General features: G+C 43.0%; 1 protein-coding gene across 1 annotated transcript in view; it reads right to left on the bottom strand.

Annotated features, from left to right (window-relative positions):
* The window catches only part of LOC112243956 (ephrin type-B receptor 5-like), a 76,946-nt gene extending 53,562 nt beyond the window's left edge, over positions 1-23,384 (bottom strand). Inside the window, 2 exon segments of the mRNA XM_042308396.1 lie at positions 652-716; positions 23,269-23,384. Coding sequence (XP_042164330.1) covers positions 652-716; positions 23,269-23,326 — 123 coding nt within the window. The 5' untranslated portion in view covers positions 23,327-23,384.
* Positions 23,385-23,936: the final 552 nt, after the last annotated feature.

Here is a 23,936-nt window from a genome sequence, read left to right as displayed (position 1 = left end):
GCTGGCTCTAATATACACCAGGCCTGTACTGTACGGTATTCATACAAGCTCTGTATTTCATAACACCAGAAAGACTGATGGATACAAGAGTACATGATGCAGCTGTATACAGTAGATTGAAATGTAACAGTCAGTCATATAATAGGACATTTACAGTCCCGCCATTACCATAATCATTTGTTTTGGATACTGCTTCAGTGAGTATGGTAATGATGATGATTATGATGTATGCCCAGCAATGAGCAGTGAACACACGCCCACACGCACACGCATGCGCACACACACGCACACGTACACACACACACACCCACCCACACACACACACACCCATCTTATGAACTGGAGCCTCATAATGCAATCTATTACCAATGTCAACGTTGATGATGTCATATCGATCAGTAGCTATGTTTCAAATGACATCCTGTATACCCAGTGAAGTGCACTACTTTTGACCAGAGCCCTGAGTGTGTGTGTGTGTGTGTGTGTGTGTGTGTGTGTGTGTGTGTGTGTGTGTGTGTGTGTGTGTGTGTGTGTGTGTGTGTGTGTGTGTGTGTGTGTGTGTGTGTGTGTGTGTGTGTGTGTGAGTGCGTGTGCGTGTGCGTGTGCATGTGCGTGTTCTGATATTTGCCCAGTGATTTGTCCTCTGCTTACCCCAGTGTCAGGATATGTGGTCCAGCCAAGCTCCGAGGTAGACTCTGTTGTGTCCAGCAGCATCACTGAAAGAGAGAGAGAGGAGAGAGAGAGAGAGAGACAGAGACAGAGACAGAGACAGAGACAGAGACAGAGACAGAGACAGAGACAGAGACAGAGAGAGAGAGAGAGACAGAGACAGAGACAGAGACAGAGGCAGAGACAGAGACAGAGACAGAGACAGAGATATGGGGGAATATAAGTTATAAAAGTGACAACCAGAGCATTGATTTTCCACATGAGGAAATGGTTGGTGAACAACTCCACTAGTACATAACACCAACAGCATCCGGAGAAGAAGCCTAACTACCATTTTTCCCAAGTTTCATACAGTAACTTTGAGTGCCTGCAACAGCATTCTATAAGCCCTTGGATGTCAGCTACTTTAGGATTAGGGAAGCAACATAGTCCATAACTCAGTCATTATTTGAGATGAGAGAGAGAGAGAGAGAGAGAGAGAGAGAGAGAGAGAAAGCGAGAGAGAGAGAGAGAGAGACCCTCAGTCTGCTTCAATCAGTCCTTGTAAAGTTCTTGAAGAGTGAGTGATTGAACAGACGACTAAACAGACCAGTGTTCAGAACACATGCAGTGTTGATGGAGGAACACATGACACGTGATTGATGCTGACATCAGCACAGACAGGGTTAACACAGAGCAAACACACTGTCTGCCTCCATCACACACTGCACTAATCAGCTAGCCTAATTAAGCATGCAGACATACACCTATGTGTATGCAGACACACACGCACACATGCGTGTACACACACACAAACACACACATGAACACACAGAAAGAGAGAGAGAGAGACAGAGTGACAGAGAGAGAGATGAGAGAGACTGACACAGAGGCAGAGAGCGACAGAGAGCGACAGAGAGAGAGATGAGAGACTGACACAGAGAGAGAGATGAGTCTCTCAGAGCGTTCACAGTCAGCCCACTGACACCCCTATCAGACCACAGCAAAATCACAGTCTACTTAAACAGAGCAATACTCAATCATGAGGCATCAAAGCCAAAGAAACTGAGTAACATTAAGAAATGCTATAGATGGAAGGAATGCAGTTTGGAAACCTACCAAAAAACAATTAGGCAACAACGAATTCAATCCCTTTTAGACAATTTCCTGGGTAAAACGTTCCACTGTAATAGTGAAGGTGTAAACTTGGCAGGAGAAAATCTCAACAGTATATTTGACCTCTCAGCTTCCCTATCAAATCTAAAAATCTCAAATAGAAAACCAAAGAAAATTAACAACAATGACAAATGGTTTGATGAAGAATGCAACAATCTAAAAACACACTACGGAAAAAGAAGGAACAGCATGTCAGAAATCAGCTCAATGTAATTGAAGAATCCATAGACTCTAACCACTTCTGGGAAAATTGGAAAACACTAAACAAACAACAACACGAAGAATTATCTATCCAAAATGGAGATGTATGGGTAAACCACTTCTCCAATCTTTTTGGCTCTATAACAAAGAATAAAGAGCAAAAACATATACATGATCAAATACAGATCTTAGAATCAACTATTAAAGACTACCAGAACCCACTGGATTCTCCAATTACATTGAAAGAGTTACAGGACAAAATAAAAACCCTCCAACCCAAAAAGGCCTGTGGTGTTGATGGTATCCTCAATGAAATGATCAAATATACAGGCAACAAATTCCAATTGGCTATACTAAAACTCTTTAACATCATCCTTAGCTCTGGCATCTTCCCCAATATTTGGAACCAAGGACTGATCACCCCAATCCACAAAAGTGGAGACAAATTTGACCCCAATAGCTACCGTGGAATATGCGTCTACATTATCATTAACAGCAGACTCGTACATTTCCTCAATGAAAACAATGTACTGAGCAAATGTCAAATTGGCTTTTTACCAAATTACTGTACAACAGACCATGTATTCACCCTGCACACCCTAATTGACAACCAAACAAACCAAAACAAAGGCAAAGTCTTCTCATGCTTTGTTGATTTCAAAAAAGCCTTCGACTCAATTTGGCATGAGGGTCTGCTATACAAACTGATGGAAAGTGGTGTTTGGGGCAAAACATACAGCATTATAAAATCCATGTACACAAACAACAAGTGTGCCGTTAAAATTGGCAAAAAACACACACATTTCTTCACACATGGTCGTGGGGTGAGACAGGGATGCAGCTTAAGCCCCACCCTCTTCAACATATATATCAACGAATTGGCGCGGGCACTAGAAAAGTCTGCAGCACCCGGCCTCACACTACTAGAATCCGAAGTCAAATGTCTGCTGTTTGCTGATGATATGGTGCTTCTGTCACCAACCAAGGAGGGCCTACAGCAGCACCTAGATGTTATGCACAGATTCTGTCAGACCTGGGCCCTGACAGTAAATCTCAGTAAGACCAAAATAATGGTGTTCCAAAAAAGGTCCAGTCACCAGGACCACAAATACAAATTCCATCTAGACACTGTTGCCCTAGAGCACACAAAAAACTATACATACCTTGGCCTAAACATCAGCGCCACAGGTAACTTCCACAAAGCTGTGAACAATCTGAGAGACAAGGCAAGAAGGGCATTCTATGCCATCAAAAGGAACATAAATTTCAACATACCAATTAGGATTTGGCTAAAAATACTTGAATCAGTCATAGAGTGGTATTTCACCCAATAGCTATGGGAGTTTATCAAAATTGGATTTGTTTTCGAATTCTTTGTGGGTCTGTGTAATCTGCGGGAAATATATCTCTAATATGGTCATACATTTGGCAGGAGGTTAGGAAGTGCAACTCAGTTTCCAACACATTTTGTGGGCAGTGTGCACATAGCCTGTCTACTCTTGAGAGCCAGGTCTGCCTATGGCGGCCTTTCTCAATAGCAAGGCCATGCTCACTAAGTCTGTACATAGTCAAAGCTTTCCTTAAGTTTGGGTCAGTCACAGTGGTCAGGTATTCTGCCACTGTGTACTCTCTGTTTAGTGCCAAATAGAATTCTAGTTTGCTCTGTTTTGTTCATTCTTTCTTTAAAGTAAATATATTTTTGTTTTCTCATGATTTGGTTGGGTCTAATTGTGTTGCTGTCCTGGGGCTCTGTGGGGTCTGTTTGTGTTTTCTCTCTCTCTCCACAGTTTTATGACTTTACAACAGGTCATAAATACCTGGTAGAAACTGCCATGCAATATTGAGAGAGTCTACCAGAACAAAGGACTTATTTTGTTCAAAACTCCTAATCCCCAAAACAATATTTCTACTTTTGAGAATGTGGGACTGGTCTGTGGACATTTAGGGGACAGTTATGATGAGTGTGTTTCATTTGGTGACCTCATGAAGGACAGGAAACACACATCTCTTAAAGTGTACATTTCCCAGCTGTCAGGTTTATATCTAAATATTGTGAAACATATGTGATTAAACATGAAACTATTTGTGAAAAGATGTAATGTGATGTTAACCTCTTGAAACTAGGGGGCACTATTTTTATTTTTGGAAAAATAACGTTCCCAAAGTAAACCGCCTATTTCTCAGGACCCGATGCTAGAATATGCATATAACAGCTTAGGATAGAAAACACTCTAAAGTTTCCAAAACTGTCAAAATATTGTCTGTGAGTTTAACAGAACTAATATTGCAGGCGAAAGCCTAAGAAAAATCCAATCAGGAAGTGACTCATGTTTTAAAACCGTTGTGTTCCTATGCAACCCTACTGGCCACTGAAAGGGATATCAACCAGATTCCTATTTCTACGTATTCCACAGCATTTTTTCTACAGCATTTTATGTTGAAGAATGAGCGTAAACGACTACATTGCGTAAGTGGCCAGCTGAGGGCTCGCAGATTGATTCTTGCGTAAAAGACAGAGGTAGTCATTTTCCTCTCACTCCTACTGAAAAGCCAATTGTCCCGGTTGATATATTATCAAATAGATATTTGAAAAACACCTTGAGGATTGATTATAAAAAACGTTTGCCATGTTTCTGTCGATATTATGGATATAATTTGTCATTTTTTGGGGCGTTGTCGTGACTGCTATTTCCAGTGGATTTCTGAACATAAGGTGACAAACAAACAGAGGTACTTTGGGTATAAAAATAATCTTTATGGAACAAAATGAACATTTGCTGTCTAACTGGGAGTATCGTCAGTGAAAACATCCAAAGATCATCAAAGGTAAACGGTTAATTTGATTGCTTTTCTGATTTTCGTGACCAAGCCTCCTGCTGCTAGCTGGACATAATGCTATGCTAGGCTATCGATAAACTTACACAAACACTTGTCTTGCTTTGGCTGTAAAGCATAATTTCAAAATCTGAGATGGCAGGGTGATTAACAAAAGGCTAAGATGTGTTTCACTATATTTCACTTGTGATTTCATGAATATGAATATTTTCTAGTAATATTTTTTGACTGTTGCGCTATGCTAATTAGTGTAGTTGATGACATTTGGGTAGTTGGGTAGTTCCTTCTAAATGAGAGTATGGGTTTTCATATAAAATTAACCAAATCAATGGCCACGCCCACGTGAGCATAGACATTACGTCGACGTCATGGAACCGCCCTTTTCTACTGAAGTGTATAATACCCGCTCCTGATGAAATTCACATTAGGGGAGAAAACATGCAGCTGACGCTTCATGTGAAATGGTTTAAACTACAACTATACCACAGGACAAGTCAGACAATTATACAGTTCTATAGGCCACGGAGACCATACAGCTGTAGTTTGACTACATGGTGTCACGTTCTGACCCTAGTTCTTGTGTTATTTGTTTGTTTTAGTTGGTCAGGACGTGACTTGGTTGGGCATTCTATGTTTTGTGTTTCTAGGTTGGTTTTCTGTGTTCGGCCTAGTATGGTTCTCAATCAGAGGCAGGTGTCGTTAGTTGTCTCTGATTGAGAATCATACTTAGGTAGCCTGGGTTTTCACTGTTGTTTTGTGGGTGATTGTTTCCGTGTCTGTGTTTGTTCGCCACACGGTACTGTTTCGGTTTTGTTCACGTTTATTGTTTTGTATTTCATTGAGTGTTCAGTTTATGTTTTTTAACCTTTTAAAACTAGGGGGCAGTATTTTCATTTTTGGATAAAAAACGTTCCCGTTTTGAACGGGATATTTTGTCACGACAAGATGCTCAACTATGCATATAATTGACAGCTTTGGATAGAAAACACTGACGTTTCCAAAACTGCTAAGATATTGTCTGTGAGTGCAACAGAACTGATGTTACAGGCGGAACCCAGATAAAAATCCAACCAAGTGCCCCATATTTTGAAAGCCCTGCATGCCAATGACTCCTTATATGGCTGTGAATGGGCTACGAATGAGCTTACGCTTTCTATGTATTCCCCAAGGTGTCTACAGCATTGTGACGTCTTTTTACGCATTTATGTTGAAGAATAGCCGTAAGGGACCACATTGAGCAAGTGGTCACATGATGGCTCCCGCAGAAAATCTTACGTAAAGTACTGAGGTAGCCATTATTCCAATCGCTTCTAATGAGAAACCAATTGTCCCGACGGATATATTATCGAATAGATATGTGAAAAACACCTTGACGATTGATTTTAAACAACGTTTGCCATGTTTCTGTCGATATTATGGAGCTAATTTTGAAAAAAGTTTGTCGTTGTAATGACCGCATTTTCCGGTCGATTTCTCAGCCAAACGTGAGAAACGGGAGAAACGGGAGCTATTTCACCTACAAAAATAATATTTTTGGAAAAAAGGAACATTTGCTATCTAACTGAGGGTCTCCTGAGTGAAAACATCCGAAGTTCTTCAAAGGTAAATGATTTAATTTGATTGCTTTTCTTATTTTCGTAAAAATGTTGCCTGATGCTAGCAGAGCCTAGCATAGCATTATGCCATGATAAACTTACACAAATGCTTGTCTAGCGTTGGCTGTAAAGCATATTTTGAAAATCTGAGATGACAGAGTGATTAACAAAAGGCTAAGCTGTGTCTCAATATATTTCACTTGTGAAGCATTTCGCTACACTCGCATTAACATCTGCTAACCATGTGTATGTGACAAATAAAATTTGATTTGATTTGATTTTCATGAATAGGAACATTTTCTATGGGTATTTATGTCCGCTGCGTTATGCTAATTAGTTTTAGGCTATGATTACGCTCCCGCATGCGGGATGGGTAGTATCATTAAATAAACAACCATGGTCCTCCGATCCTTCTCGCCTCTCCTCCTCAGATGAAGAGGAGGAGGAAAACCCTTACACATGGATGTAAATGGTTAAACTCTGAGACTATCGATCACTACAAAACAAGAGCAAATCTTAGACACATAATTACTAGTCTGCAGCTAGAATTTATATAAGTCTAGAATGAGAATACCGACAACCCCCGAAGCATCTATTTTATGAGAACAGTTCCGAATGGTACTCTGAAAAAGTTAACCAGAGACTCTGATGAACTCTACAGGACTATCGAGGATTCCAACAGAAGACAACAACAACATACGGGTGTAAATATATCAATTGCAATCATTCGCGAATGAGCTGCCATTCATGTGCAAAGGATTAGCATTAGACTGTGTGTAGTCTTTCCACTCTTTCTCAGTCCCCACCCCTTTCCTTTGTCTACCAAGCCGTCATATCGGCCCACAAGGGACTTTTTTTATCACTGTTAGTAACCAATATCTACAGTCTGTTAGTGATGTATGTCTGTGATTATTAAGTTAGTTAATAAATAAATAAATAAGCCAATTTGTATATTGCTGATTCATTATGGGACCCAGGGTACGTGCAGATAACCAAGAATTTTACGACGTTTGGAATGAGACTAATGAGGTAACAATTAATAATTCATTAATAGAAGACTAATTGATCAGATATTAAAATATCTGAAGTGTTATATTCAGAAAATTATAACTTTAATCTCAACATTTTCAGTGGTGCTCCGACTTCCTAGTTAATTAATGTTTACGTGATAAGTTTAATCACGTAATAATTCAACCTAGGGAACTGATTTGATATAAATAACAGTCTTCACATTTAATGATAGTCACAGACACGACACCAGCATCAAATCCCCACCCCCCACCCCCCTTGCACTGTACATCCCTCTCTCTCTCCCTCTTTCTCTCGTAAAGAGATTTATTTTGGATTATGCTCGCAGATGGAGACCTCCACAAATCTGGCCTTCAATTCCCGCCCCACATGCCCGTCTCCCTCCCTCCCTCTTTCTTTCTCTCTCTTTCTCTTTCTGTCTTTCTCTCTCTCTTTCCTTCTCTTTTTCTCTCCCTCTTTCTTCCTCTCTCTCTAGGTGTCTCTCTGTCTCTGTCTCCTTCTGTCCCTGTCTGCTTCTGTCTCTGTCTCCTTCTGTCTCTGTCTCTGCCTGTCTGTCTCTGTCTCCTTCTGTCTCTGTCTCTGCCTGTCTGTCTCTCTCTCTTTGTCTCTCTCTGTCTCTCTCTCTCTGTCTCTGTCTCTCTGTCTGCCTCTCTCTGTCTCTGTCTGTCTCTGTCTGTCTCTGTCTGTGTCTCTCTCTGTGTCTCTCTGTATCTCTCTCTCTCTGATACACACTGACTGATCCTTCCAGATTATTATTATAGATTATATTTTTAGTGATTTAAACAGTATAACCACTGCACATGCATTCACGCAAATATACACACACAGCAAACACACACAACAAACTCCCATTGTCTCATGCACATGCACACATATAATACCAGTTAAAAGTTTGGATCTCCTCAATTCAAGGGTTTGTCTTTATTTTTTGCTATTTTCTACAATGCAGACTAATAGTGAAGACATCAATACTATGAAATGACACATATGGAATCATGTAATAAACAAAAAAATGTTAAAGAAGTCCAAATATATTTCATATTTTATATTCTTCAAAGTAGCCACCCTTTGCCATGATGACAGCTTTTCTACACTCTTGGCATTCGCTCAACCAGCTTCATGAGGAAGTCACCTGGATTGCATTTCTCTCCTTCTTAATGCGTTTGAGCCAATCAGTTGTGTTGTGACAAGTTAGGGGTGGTATACAGATGATAGCCCTATTTGGTAAAAGACCAAGTCCATATTATGGCAAGGACCTCTCAAATAAGCAAAGACAAACGACAGTCCATCATTACTTCAACACATGAAAGTCAGGAACACTGAACGTTTCTTCAGGTGCAGGTGCAAAAACCATCAAGCTCTATGATGAAACTGGTGAACGGATGATCTCCGCATGTGTGGTTCCCACCGTGAAGCATGGAGAAGGATTGATGGTGCTTTGCTGGTGACACTGTCTGTGATTTATTTAGAATTTAAGGAACACCTAACCAGCATGGCAACCACAGCATTCTGCAGCGATACACCATCCCATCTGGTTTGCGCTTAGTGGGACTATCATTTCAGCAGGACAATGACCCAACACACCTCCAAGCTGTGCAAGGGCTATTTGAAAAATAAGGAGAGTGATGGAGTGCTGCATCAGATGACCTGGCCTCCACAATCACCCGACCTCAACCCAATTGAGATGGTTTGGGATTGGACAGCGGAGTTGGACCGCAGGGTTTGAAGAGTGCTAAGCATATGTGGGAATTCCTTCAAGACTGTTGGAAAAAGCATTCCAACTGTTGGAAACCCCTTAAATGAGTAGTTGTGTCCAAACCTTTGACTGGTACTGTACAAGCAAGCGCAAGAAGAATCTACAAGCATGCATACGCACACACACACACACACACACACACTCCTCATCATGCATTATGACCTCAGGAATACGGGGACTTTCTTTATCCTGGTAGAACACAACACTAAAGGATGTCTCATTTCACATTTAATTAACCCGCTACTTTGGGCCAGATTCATGCATAAATCATAGAAATGTAATATTGATGTCTCTACTATTTAGCTTCTTGTCAGAGACGTGAAGAGCCGGGAATCTGACTCTCCATATCTTACATCTCTTCTCTACGGAACTAAGCCTCACTTCAGCTAAGAGCACGGAAAGGTTATTTTCGGAGAATTGATGTCAATTCTGTTTCTGTCAGCTCTGCAAACTATCCTCCATGATGAAAATCAACCGCTCCATGACAGTTGGCATTCAAATTGGCATTATATTTACAATGGAATATGTGTTTCTTGGAAATTATATTGGAACTAGTGCCAGAATTCAACTATTCCAGCGTGTTGCATGACAATACAAGGTTTGCCACTGAAACATTGACTACTCAAATCAAATCAAATGTATTTATATAGCCCTTCGTACATCAGCTGATATCTCAAAGTGCTGTACAGAAACCCAGCCTAAAACCCCAAACAGCAAGCAATGCAGGTGTAGAAGCACCTTTCAATTGCCTTTGTTTTTCAATATCACACAGCCCCAAGGGATAATTGTCTTTACAGAGTAGCGCTGAGCTCGGTGTCAATAACACACACTAATGAATGAATCACCTTATGGATGTAATATCATTATCTGCTGTGTGGTGACTGAGCCCTCTGGCTTGTCTTACATTATCAGCCTGCTGTCTTTCCCTGACAGTATCGGTGGTTGAGGTGATATGTGTCTGTAGTCACTATCTGGCCCTGGTAGACAGGAAAGAATACGACTACTTCGTTACAGCACTTTCTGATCACAAATGGGATTTCAACCACAAACCCTCATCTTTAACGTTAATCCTAACATTACCCATAAACCATAAATTGAACAAATTCTAACATTTATTGTCACTCTATGTCACTCCCTGACCTTTTTATTCTCTATGTTTGGTGAGGTCAGGGTGTAACTCGGGTGGGAAAGTCTATGTTTTCTATTTCTTTGTTTTTGTCTTTGTTTTTGGTGTGTGTGGTTCCCAATCAGAGGAAGCTGTCTATCGTTGTCTCTGATTGGGGATCACATATAAGTTGTAATTTTCCTTTTGGGTTTTGTGGGATCTTGTTTTCTGTTTAGTGTCTGTGCCTGACAGAACTGTTCACTTTAGTTTTTGCGTTTGTTATTTTTGTTTGGGTGTTTTTGAGTAAAGTATCATGAACACTTTCCACGCTGCGCTTTGGTCCACTCTTCCTTCTACCAACGAGAGCCGTTACACTCTAATTCTCCCCAGTTTCTGAATGCAAAAAGTCAGGCCCGTAAACAAACACCAACAACTGTACAGTGAACAGCAGTAGGCCTCCTTTACTGCCTCCAGTCCCCATTTTAGAGGGAAGACACTCAAATGTTGTCCCTGACAGATGAGAAATCTGCTGAGTCTGCAATCTGGGCCTGAGTGGTGTGTTAATGCAGTAGTCTGTCTGGTCACTCTTTCACTCGCTCTCTTGCTCTGCGTACCAATGGATTTATCTATCCCACTTTCAATATTCTCTCTCTCCTCTATACCTCTGTCTTTTCTCCCCCTTTCCTTCCATCTGTCCCCGTGTCCATCTCATCCTCTCCTCCTCTACGTGAGTCTATTATTCATCTGTAAAGTGACAGTGGGCAGGCTTCTCCGTACCTCAAATAAGGAGATACATGCTGTTTCATAATTGATGCCAGAGCCACTGTTTGTTTGGTAAGGGCTGTGACACCGCAGAGAGAGAGAATGGAAGAAAGGAAGGCTGGTGGACGGACAGAAGAGGGACAGAGAGAGAGAATGGAAGAAAGGAAGGCTGGTGGACGGACAGAAGAGGGACAGAGAGAGAGAATGGAAGAAAGGAAGGCTGGTGGATGGACAGAAGAGGGACAGAGAGAGAGAATGGAAGAAAGGAAGGCTGGTGGATGGACAGAAGAGGGACAGAGAGAGAGAATGGAAGAAAGGAAGGCTGGTGGATGGACAGAAGAGGGACAGAGAGAGAGAATGGAAGAAAGGAAGGCTGGTGGATGGACAGAAGAGGGACAGAGGGAGACGGGAGAATGGAAGGAGACAGAATGAAAGAAAGCTAAAGACAGAAATCACACAGTGCAGTATGGTTTATCTCCTGTCTTTGGGGAAGACAGACAGACAGACACAGTGCAGTATGTGAAGAGGAAGGAAGGCACAGTGGATGGTTTATCTCCTGTCTTTGAGGAAGACAGACAGGGACACAGTGCAGTATGTGTTTATCTCCTGTCTTTGAGGAAGACAGACAGACAGACACAGTGCAGTATGTGTTTATCTCCTGTCTTTGGGGAAGACAGACAGACACAGTGCAGTATGTGTTTATCTCCTGGAGGAAGACAGACAGGCAGACACAGGACAGTATGTGTTTATCTCCTGTCTTTGAGGAAGACAGAAGACAGGCACAGTGCAGTATGTGTTTATCTCCTGTCTTTGAGGGACAGAAGACAGACAGACACAGTGCAGTATGTGTTTAGGGGAAGAAGACAGAAGAAAGGAATGTGCTGGTGAAGACAGACAGACAGACAGAGGGACAGAGAAGACAGACATGGAAGAACAGGAGTATGTGCTGTCTTTGAGGAAGACAGACAGACAGAAGTATGGTTTATCTCCTGTCTTTGGGGAAGACAGACAGACACAGTGCAGTATGTGTTTATCTCCTGTCTTTGAGGAAGACAGACAAGACACAGTGCAGTATGTGTTTATCTCCTGTCTTTGAGGAAGACAGACAGGAGTGCAGTTTATCTCCTGTCTTTGAGGAAGACAGACAGACAGACACAGTGCAGTATGTGTTTATCTCCTGTCTTTGGGGAAGACAGACAGACACAGTGGATGTGTTTACTGTCTTTGAGGAAGACAGACAGCAGACACAGTGCAGTATGTGTTTATCTCCTGTCTTTGAGGAAGACAGACAGACAGGCACAGTGCAGTATGTGTTTATCTCCTGTCTTTGAGGAAGACAGACAGACAGACAGACACAGTGCAGTATGGTTTATCTCCTGTCTTTGGGGAAGACAGACAGACAGACACAGTGCAGTATGTGTTTATCTCCTGTCTTTGAGGAAGACAGACAGACAGACACAGTGCAGTATGTGTTTATCTCCTGTCTTTGAGGAAGACAGACAGGCAGACACAGTGCAGTATGTGTTTATCTCCTGTCTTTGAGGAAGACAGACAGACAGACACAGTGCAGTATGTGTTTATCTCCTGTCTTTGGGGAAGACAGACAGACACAGTGCAGTATGTGTTTATCTCCTGTCTTTGAGGAAGACAGAAGAGGGACAGTGCAGTATGTGTTTATCTCCTGTCTTTGAGAAGACAGACAGGAAGAACAGTGCAGTATGTGTTTATCTCCTGTCTTTGAGGAAGTGACAGACAGACACAGTGCAGTATGTGTTTATCTCCTGTCTTTGGGGAAGACAGACACAGTGCAGTATGGTTTATCTCCTGTCTTTGAGGAAGACAGACAGACAGACAGACACAGTGCAGTATGTGTTTATCTCCTGGGAGGGGAAGACAGACAAACACAGTACAGTATGTGTTTATCTCCTGTCTTTGAGGAAGACAGACAGACAGGCACAGTGCAGTATGTGTTTATCTCCTGTCTTTGGGGAAGACAGACAGACAGACACAGTGCAGTATGTGTTTATCTCCTGTCTTTGAGGAAGACAGACAGACAGACACAGTGCAGTATGTGTTTATCTCCTGTCTTTGAGGAAGACAGACAGACAGACAGACAGACACAGTGCAGTATGTGTTTATCTCCTGTCTTTGGGGAAGACAGACAGACAGACAGACACAGTGCAGTATGTGTTTATCTCCTGTCTTTGGGGAAGACAGACAGACAGACACAGTGCAGTATGTGTTTATCTCCTGTCTTTGGGGAAGACAGACAGACACAGACATGTGTTTATCTCCTGTCTTTGAGGAAGACAGACAGACACAGTGCAGTATGTGTTTATCTCCTGTCTTTGGGGAAGACAGACAGACAGACACAGTGCAGTATGTGTTTATCTCCTGTCTTTGAGGAAGACAGACAGACAGACACAGTGCAGTATGTGTTTATCTCCTGTCTTTGAGGAAGACAGACAGACAGACAGACAGACACAGTGCAGTATGTGTTTATCTCCTGTCTTTGGGGAAGACAGACAAACACAGTACAGTATGTGTTTATCTCCTGTCTTTGAGGAAGACAGACAGACAGGCACAGTGCAGTATGTGTTTATCTCCTGTCTTTGAGGAAGACAGACAGACAGACACAGTGCAGTATGTGTTTATCTCCTGTCTTTGGGGAAGACAGACAGACAGACACAGTGCAGTATGTGTTTATCTCCTGTCTTTGAGGAAGACAGACAGACAGACACAGTGCAGTATGTGTTTATCTCCTGTCTTTGGGAAGACAGACAGACAGACACAGTGCAGTATGTGTTTATCTCCTGTCTTTGAGGAAGACAGACAGAAACACAGTGCAGTATGTGTTTATCTCCTGTCTTTGAGGGAAGACAGACAGACAGACAGACACAGTGCAGTATGTGTTTATCTTTCTCTCTCTCTTGTTGACAGTTAATATATGTGCACTCCACTCTCTGCTGTGTTTATCTCCTGTCTTTGGTGAAGACTGGCATTAGTTTCTGTCCCACTGTCACTGGTGTGTTCACTTCACTTGAGTGTCCTTGCTTGCCCTCTCTCTCTCTTTCTCTCTTTTTTCCAACCCCACTTCCTTCCTTTCTATGTAGCTACAGTTGTTAACACATACACTGCCACCCACTGTGAGTAGTGTCTCGTACTGTACATATTAGTCATATCCAAAAGGAGACGTAGGCTGCCTTGATACTTTCCAGGCAGTAGAGTCAGTTAGCACTCTACCAACCTCTTCCCTGTTAATATTGATGGACACCAAAGGTGTGTGTGTCATGCTTTAGCACCTCTCTGCGATGGGCCCAAACACACCTACAAAACACACACAGTCACACACACTGAAGGTAAGGCACACAAACATGCTTTAGCACCTCTCTGCGATGGGCCCAAACACACCTACAAAACACACACAGTCACACACACTGAAGGTAAGGCACACAAACATGCTTTAGCACCTCTCTGCGATGGACCCAAACACACCTACAAAACACACACAGTCACACACACTGAAGGTAAGGCACACAAACATGCTTTAGCACCTCTCTGCGATGGGCCCAAACACACCTACAAAACACACACAGTCACACACACTGAAGGTAAGGCACACAAACATCGTGGCACAGACACTCCAATATAGACATTTATAGACAAACACAGAAACACAACCAGACAGGCCTACACACTGGAAAATATGCACATTGACACAGATGGCCAAAAACTCTCACACACACACACACGCACACGCACACGCACGCGCGCACGTGCACACACACACACACACACAGCCCAACATTCCGTGGTACAGTAGCCAGTAAGCAGCTCTGTGGTTGTGTTTTGTCTTGCATCCATTTATCCACCCATCTCCACCCTATCTCTTAATACGCTCCAGATGCTGCATCCATCCACAGACAGTCAGTCAAGGACAGATTCTACTACCCTCCATCATTACATACAACCACCGAGAGAGAGACACAGGGAAAGAGTGGAGGGAAGGATGGAGGGAGGGAGAGGAGGAATGAGGAAAACGGAGGATTAACACAAGTCCAGAAATAAGCTCACGCACGTCAAAGGGAGTTATCAAAACTTCACTGTTGGTTACAAAGAGGACAAGTGACCCCTCACGCCTCACGCCTTGTCACAGTCGGCATAGCTTCACCTAGCAATGAAGCAAGAAGTAAGTCACTGAACAGGCACAAGATACAGGAAGAAAGACAGTTGAAAAGCCATCCCTAGACAAACATAGGCCTAGAAAGTAAGACTAACATTTGAATTTTGGTGAAGCTATGAGCAAGTTATTTCCCCCTGCTAATACTCTGTCTTTTTGTACTGCCTCTCTATATCTCTTCTCTGACATGTTGTGTATTACCTTCCCATGATGCTCTAAAAGCTACCTCTCATTTGGCACACTATTGGGCAACTCCATTAACTATGTTTTCCTTTTTGGCAGAAATGTAGCAGTAGGCCTATCCCTAAACCACTGAGTAATGAATGAACTGGTATTTTGCCGTTCTGTGGCCCTGTCTCTCTTTCCAGTTTCAGACTAATATTATTGGGCTATTTGGCACGTTATCCAGCTAGCTTGATTTCAGGGCTAACTTAATTCACCATTTGTTCCTCCTCTTACTCAAAAAGCAGGCCTAGGCCTAACCATTCCATGAACAAACTGTTACTCTCCCTCTCTCACCCTTTCTCTCCCTTTTCTGACACAATCATGTTTGGCTCATTATGAGGCTATCTTGGTAGAGGGCTAATTTGGGCGGCAGGTAGCCTCGAGGTTGAGCGTTGGGCCGGTAACCGAAAGGTTGCTGCTTTGAATACCGGAGCCGACAAGTTGGGAAAAAAATCTGGCACTGTGCCCTGGAGCAAGGCACTTAACCCTAATTGCTCCAGGAGCGCTGTTCAATTGTGACCCCGGCCGTGACCCCACTCCCCACGGGTGTCTCAGGGGGAGTTGGGATATGAAGAAACATATTTCCATTACACACTTGTGTAAAAGGACAAATATAAGCCCCCCCCCCAAGTTATTAGTATTATTCAGTTAAAAAGGTTTTGTTCTCCTCGACAGATAAGTTAACTCTTCTCTGCCAGACAGTGAGTGGTCTTTGGTCTCTGTCGCCTCGGGGTTCATGGCTCTTGAATCACAGAAGTGATGCATGAGTCAGCCATGGATAAACCAGACTCGACCACGGAGATAATCCTCGCATCACGCAAGGGAAATAAGCCCAATGAATGTGAGAAAAATATACAATGTAAGACCCCCCAAAATGTCCCAACAAAAACAAAGCCCTGGCTCTCCTAGGGGTCGTAGTGTTGTTGTGTCATTGTAGGGTCCTCCTCTCGCCTCACACGAAGCCATTTCAATCTCCATATGCGCACGCATGCAGGCGGCCAGGCCTCAAGGACATAGCGAGCTTTTAGTGGGAGAGCTGCTCTTTTAAAGCGGTTCCACGGTCCCAAGACTCCCGCTGAGAGACTCCCGCTGAGAGACTCCCGCTGAGAGACTCCCGCTGAGAGACTCCCGCTGAGAGACTCGCGCTGAGAGACTCCCGCTGAGAGACTCCCGCTGAGCGACTCCCGCTGAGCGACTCCCGCTGAGAGACTCCCGCTGAGAGACTCCCGCTGAGAGACTCGCGCTGAGAGACTCGCGCTGAGACTCCTGCTGAGAGACTCCTGCTGAGAGACTCCCGCTGAGAGACTCCCGCTGAGAGACTCCCGCTGAGAGACTCCCGCTGAGAGACTCCCGCTGAGCGACTCCCGCTGAGAGACTCCCGCTGAGAAACTCCCGCTGAGACTCCCGCTGAGAGACTCCCGCTGAGAGACTCCCGCTGAGAGACTCCCGCTGAGAGACTCGCGCTGAGAGACTCCCGCTGAGAGACTCCCGCTGAGAGACTCCCGCTGAGAGACTCCCGCTGAGAGACTCCCGCTGAGAGACTCGCGCTCCGTTTTAACACATTTTCTTTTATTTCTTATGCCCTGAAAGAACAGCTTATCACACCAGAGATAAGGCCAATTATCTGCTCAATTAATGCCAGAACCTGCTACCAGCACTGGCCCAAATGACCTCAGTTTCGGATTCAGAAAGCTTGAATGTTCTCAGAGAGGCAATTCATTTAGCAGCAGTCATAGAACATATCAAATGTAAAATGTTTAACTTAAAATGAAAAAACAACCACAAATAGCAAAGGATATTTCCAGTGTAATTACTCCAACATTTTGTTAAGTTGCAGAATTGCATTCGGAATGAAAGAGTACTTGGCCCTATTTATTTTTATTTCCTTGGTGGCAGGTAGCCTAGCGGCTAAGCGTGTTGGGCCAGTAACCAAAATGTTGCTGGTTCAAATCCCTGAGCCGACTAGGGGAAGAAAAGCAAGGCACTTAACCCTAGTTGCTCTGGATAATAGTGCCTGCTAAATGACTAAAATGTAAAAATGTAGTCTGTACCTGTGGCCAGAGGGAAGGGGGTGGACTGGGTGGGATGAGTCAACCAGAGGGAAGGGGTGGACTGGGTAGGATGAGTCAAACGCTATTTTATTTGCGTACTGGAGGACTCTGCCCAGGTAGAGAGATGACAGTTCTTGCTATTGCTGCCGCATGATTTTTCTGCAAGTCCTGACTATTTTGTCCAATCTATTTTTCTGTGCACCTTTGATATTCCCAGACCAGCAGGTCAAGCAGTAGGACAGAATGCTCTGAATGAATGATTTATTAAAGAGAACCATGATGGCCAGATCAACATTAAAAAGGGTCCGTTTCTGGTGAGACTGACAGAATTATTATCTCTAACCCACACAGCTAGATGAGAGGCCCATCTCAGCCTGACAGCCTGTTATAAACAAGAAACAAATACATATTAGGCCTAGTCTGCTGTTAGGCATTTAACACTGAAGTCTGCTGTTAGTCATTTAACACTGAAGTCTGCTGTTAGTCATTTAACACTGAAGTCTGCTGTTAGGCATTTAACACTAAAGTCTGCTGTTAGGCATTTAACACTGAAGTCTGCTGTTAGTCATTTAACACTGAAGTCTGCTGTTAGGCATTTAACACTAAAGTCTGCTGTTAGTCATTTAACACTGAAGTCTGCTGTTAGGCATTTAACACTGAAGTCTGCTGTTAGGCATTTAACACTGAAGTCTGGTGTCAGGCATTTAACACTAAAGTCTGCTGTTAGGCATTTAACACTAAAGTCTGCTGCTAGGCATTTAACAATAAAGTCTGGTGTCAGGCATTTAACACTAAAGTCTGCTGTTAGTCATTTAACACTAAAGTCTGCTGTTAGGCATTTAACACTAAAGTCTGCTGTTAGGCATTTAACAATAAAGTCTGGTGTCAGGCATTTAACACTAAAGTCTGATGTTAGTCATTTAACACTAAAGTCTGCTGTTAGGCATTTAACACTAAAGTCTGCTGTTAGGCATTTAACAATAAAGTCTGGTGTCAGGCATTTAACACTAAAGTCTGCTGTTAGTCATTTAACACTAAAGTCTGCTGTTAGGCATTTAACACTAAAGTCTGCTGTTAGTCATTTAACACTGAAGTCTGCTGTTAGTCATTTAACACTGAAGTCTGCTGTTAGGCATTTAACACTAAAGTCTGCTGTTAGGCATTTAACACTAAAGTCTGCTGTTAGGCATTTAACACTAAAGTCTGCTGTTAGGCATTTAACACTAAAGTCTGCTGTTAGGCATTTAACACTAAAGTCTGCTGTTAGTCATTTAACACTAAAGTCTGCTGTTGCATTTAACACTAAAGTCTGCTGTTAAGCATTTAACACTAAAGTCTGCTGTTAGGCATTTAACACTAAAGTCTGCTGTTAGGCATTTAACACTAAAGTCTGCTGTTAGGCATTTAACACTAAAGTCTGCTGTTAGGCATTTAACACTAAAGTCTGCTGTTAGGCATTTAACACTAAAGTCTGCTGTTAGGCATTTAACACTAAAGTCTGCTGTTAGGCATTTAACACTGAAGTCTGCTGTTAGGCATTTAACACTGAAGTCTGCTGTTAGTCATTTAACACTGAAGTCTGCTGTTAGGCATTTAACACTGAAGTCTGCTGTTAGGCATTTAACACTGAAGTCTGGTGTCAGGCATTTAACACTAAAGTCTGCTGTTAGGCATTTAACACTAAAGTCTGCTGCTAGGCATTTAACAATAAAGTCTGGTGTCAGGCATTTAACACTAAAGTCTGCTGTTAGTCATTTAACACTAAAGTCTGCTGTTAGGCATTTAACACTAAAGTCTGCTGTTAGGCATTTAACAATAAAGTCTGGTGTCAGGCATTTAACACTAAAGTCTGCTGTTAGTCATTTAACACTAAAGTCTGCTGTTAGGCATTTAACACTAAAGTCTGCTGTTAGGCATTTAACAATAAAGTCTGGTGTCAGGCATTTAACACTAAAGTCTGCTGTTAGGCATTTAACACTAAAGTCTGCTGTTAGGCATTTAACACTAAAGTCTGCTGTTAGGCATTTAACACTGAAGTCTGCTGTTAGTCATTTAACACTGAAGTCTGCTGTTAGGCATTTAACACTAAAGTCTGCTGTTAGGCATTTAACACTAAAGTCTGCTGTTAGGCATTTAACACTAAAGTCTGCTGTTAGGCATTTAACACTAAAGTCTGCTGTTAGGCATTTAACACTAAAGTCTGCTGTTAGGCATTTAACACTAAAGTCTGCTGTTAGGCATTTAACACTAAAGTCTGCTGTTAGGCATTTAACACTAAAGTCTGCTGTTAGGCATTTAACACTAAAGTCTGCTGTTAGGCATTTAACACTAAAGTCTGCTGTTAGGCATTTAACACTAAAGTCTGCTGTTAGGCATTTAACACTAAAGTCTGCTGTTTTCAAAGTCAGGCTGAACTGAAAATATGAATCATATCCTATAGACACTGGCCATCGTTATCAGTGCCAATCATGTTATAGCCCTTTCCTGCAGTCAAATGACCAAATCGCCCCCTGGTGGCCTCATGGGTGGAATGTTATTGATATTTTTATAATTTCAGAATTAATCAACTTTATTTCAAAAAACTGCTGAAAACCCAGTGTTTCTATGTCGATCAGTTTTGTCCAGTCTACTGTGATGTATATGAAGTGTAATATTGGGATGAAAACTCAACATTTAATAGATTTCAACTCTATATATTTATCTGACACAGTACAGGTGTCTTCTTTTTTTAAGCCCATAACCATGTGTGTGAGGTGCAAACTTTTGTTTCAAAGTTGATTTGTTTAAGACTACCAAGAAAAAAACTCTGTGTGACCCTGATTTATCCCACTGTCATAAAAGTTTAGCGTTACAGCCTACCAAAACATAAGTGGGGATATTTTTGAAAATAAACAAATTGGTTATCACTGTCAGTCCATTCAGCCATGGGTGATCAGGCCTGTCTCCTGTTGGTGCATCCCAGTTAGTGTTGAACCCAACACAAGTCAACAGCTTTTTTATTTGATTTATTAACCTTCATTTAACCAGCGGAAACCCATTAAGACCAGGGTCTCATTTCCAATGGTGCCCTGAGAACCACAGTTCAAGCAACGTGAGCAACACATTTAACAACGATCACTACAAAATGAGTTACAACATTTCAAATAAATCACGTTCCATTCAAGAGGGCAGTAGAAACAAATACATACAATCAATCAAAACAAGGGCAGTTTTCATTGGTCACATTTTTTTTAGCAGAGGCCTAAATTCACCTTCTGGGACCAGATAATGACGTTTTAGAATGAGCTGTAGGTCATCCCAGGACGGAGGGGCATAGTAACTGAAAGCAGTCCTCCCTAACTCAGAGGAGACCCGCGGAGACCTGTTGAACAACTAAACTCAAAGGAGAGTGATAGATGGAAAAACACAGACAGGATACCTTAGAGTAATAACCCAGTTATTAGATGTTCTTCTTCAAAGGACGAACATGTTGCCACAGAGGAGGACGCTACAAAAAAAGGAGTATAAGAGAGATTTATCTCTTTTCTTCATGTTTAATACACATCAATCAGCACCTTGTCAATCTCTTTGGTATGTTGTGATCTTTGGCTCCTACCTGGCTATAGGAGTGTACACACCAACACCTTTCAGCCACCATAGTGAGCCATGACATACACGCACACACACTAACACACACAGAGACATAAATCGTCAGTTGTTCAACCCTAAGCAGTGTAGAGTAGCCTCTGGACAGGGAATTCACTGGACAAACACAACACAAGATTCAACAACCACAACTCTCTGAAGAACCTTACAGACAGACATAGATATACTCATTGGTGCATGCAGAACAAAACACATGTATTCACACTTGCACACTGACTCACAACACACACAGCCAAGAAAGACAAAAACAGACACCAGATCCCACAGACACTAAACACATGGTCACATACATAGAGACAGTCTGTCAGACTGACAGACATTCATTTAATTTCAATTAAATCACAACATCCTACCACCATCAGTTCTTGGCATAACCTACTGGTTTTATGCAGGTTTTAGATGGAGTTCTGTGCTATCAGCTTAATAAGGCATTAGAGAAAGAGCTCTGTCAATCATTCAGCACATCAACAGAATCTGTAGGCCAGTGACAATCTACCCCCCCTCCCACACACACACACACACACCACATTTCATCTTAGTAAAGACCATCTGTTACATACGCTGCAGCTCAAATCTGTGGAGCTAGATAGAGCAGTTTCCTCCCCTGCTTTGACACACATAGACAGAGCCATCATGAATAACCACTCATACACATCAATCACTGCACATCACCCATCATCGCTCTTCTTTAAAATAGAACAGGAGCTTTCCAGTGCTTTTCAGATGAAATATATGCAGAGGCCTCTCCAAGAGATGGAGACAGAATGCACTAAGGTGTAGTGACCATATAGACATACACTAAGTCACACACACATGTACACACCACACAGACAAAGAATTACACCTGCGCATGCACACATACACACACATAAAGGCGCACGCGCACACACACACACACACACACACACACACACACACACACAGGGGACAGGTGGAGGACACAGAGGTGGAGGAGAGGAGAAGGGGTGGGAGGAGAATGAGGAGGGGTGGAGGAGGGGAAGAGGGGAGGTGGAGGAGGAGAGGAGGAGGGGTGGATGGAGGAGAATGAGGAGGGGTGGAGGTGGAGGAGGAGGAGGGGAGGAGGAGGGGTGGAGGAGGGAGTAGGAGAGGAGGAGAGGTGGAGGAGGATGAGGATGAGGAGGAGGGGAGGAGAGGTGGAGGGAAGGGGAGGGGAAGGGTGAGGAAGAGGACAGGGGGGAGAAAAATGGAGGGGTGGAGATGACAAGGGGAGAAGAAATAGAGGAGGAGAGGAGGGGAGGAGGGGTGGAGGAGGATGAGTAGGAGGGGAGGAGAGGTGGAGAGGATGAGGATGAGGAGGAGGGGAGGAGAGGTGGGGAGGGAAGGGGAGAAGGAGGGGAGGAGGGGTGGACGAAGACAAGGGGAGAAGAGATGGAGGAGGAGGAGAAAGAGGAGGGGAGGAGAGGTGGAGGAGGAGGAGGGGTGGACGAGGACAAGGGGAGAAGAGATGGAGGTGGAGGAAGAGGAGGAGGGAAGGAGAGGTGGTGGAGGAGGAGAAGGCGTGCTGGTAGGGAGTACTGTGGCTGTAGTGGAGCTGAATAGGGAGGGAGGCAGGGGGTCTTTAACTGTCACATTCATGATATCATGAGTGGGGGGTGGCAGGGTTCAGAGGGAGAGAAGGGTTATGCAACGTATTAATCATTTTGATTATGCCCCACATTTGTATTCTTTTGTTGTGAGAACTTGACCGGCCCCATGGAGAACCTGGCTTTCCCATGCCAACTAAGTCCTGTCTGACACACTATAACATGGAGACACACACACGCATGCACACACTCTCATACACACACACATACATACACACATACAGAGACAAACCAACTCTCCATCACTCTTGAACAAACACAAGCGCACAACACACATACACATACACACATACATTCACACACAGAGCCACATTCATTGCACGCAAACACACAAACTCACAAATGTACAAACACACAAAAACACACAAAAAACAAACTCCCCATCACTCACAATCACACTAATACAAACACGCACACTGTATTATATAGGAATAGAGAGGTAAAGTAGTTTCTTACCTTCCTCAGCTGAATTAGACTGGAGAAACAGAGAGAGAGAAAGAAGGACACTCCACATCTCCACTACAGAATGACACTAACCCAGAGAGGGAGGAGGGAGGGAGCATGAAAGAGAGAGAAAGAGAGAGAATGAGAGAGAGAGAGGGAGAGTGAGAGAGAGAGGGAGAGTGAGAGAGAGGGGGGGAACTGGGAGGAGTCTGTCTGCTCTATTTCAGAGAGAGTTTGTTAAACAAACTGGGGACTGAGAGGAGGAGTCTGTCAGCTCTATTTCAGAGAGAGATGGATGGGGGAAGGAGAACAAATCATTTTCAGAGTGAAGGAAAAAACGACACCAGCACCAATATTGTGCCAGGCGTGAGGTAAACACTCCACATTCATAATGGAAACGAGAACGACAGAGTGTGGTGGAAAAATCGTCAAACGAGTTTGGCTGGTTTGCGGTTGCGCGAGAACCACTGTCTAGACATACCCAGATATCCTTATCCTCTATGTTATCCTTCTGTGAACACACATTAATTCAGGCTGGCTCTTCGGATGGCATAAAACTATGGTATCACTAGCATATTTTTATGTTTTTAACAACATGCATTTCTTGGAGCTGTGGTGGGGGAGAGAGTGACAATGTTTTTTTTGTTGTCATACTTTTCATGGAAATCATCATAATTTAG

Source organism: Oncorhynchus tshawytscha, linkage group LG03 (genome assembly GCF_018296145.1).
Source record: "Oncorhynchus tshawytscha isolate Ot180627B linkage group LG03, Otsh_v2.0, whole genome shotgun sequence".
Classification (NCBI taxonomy): Eukaryota; Metazoa; Chordata; class Actinopteri; order Salmoniformes; family Salmonidae; genus Oncorhynchus; species Oncorhynchus tshawytscha.
This window is presented reverse-complemented; position numbering and strand designations above follow the sequence as displayed.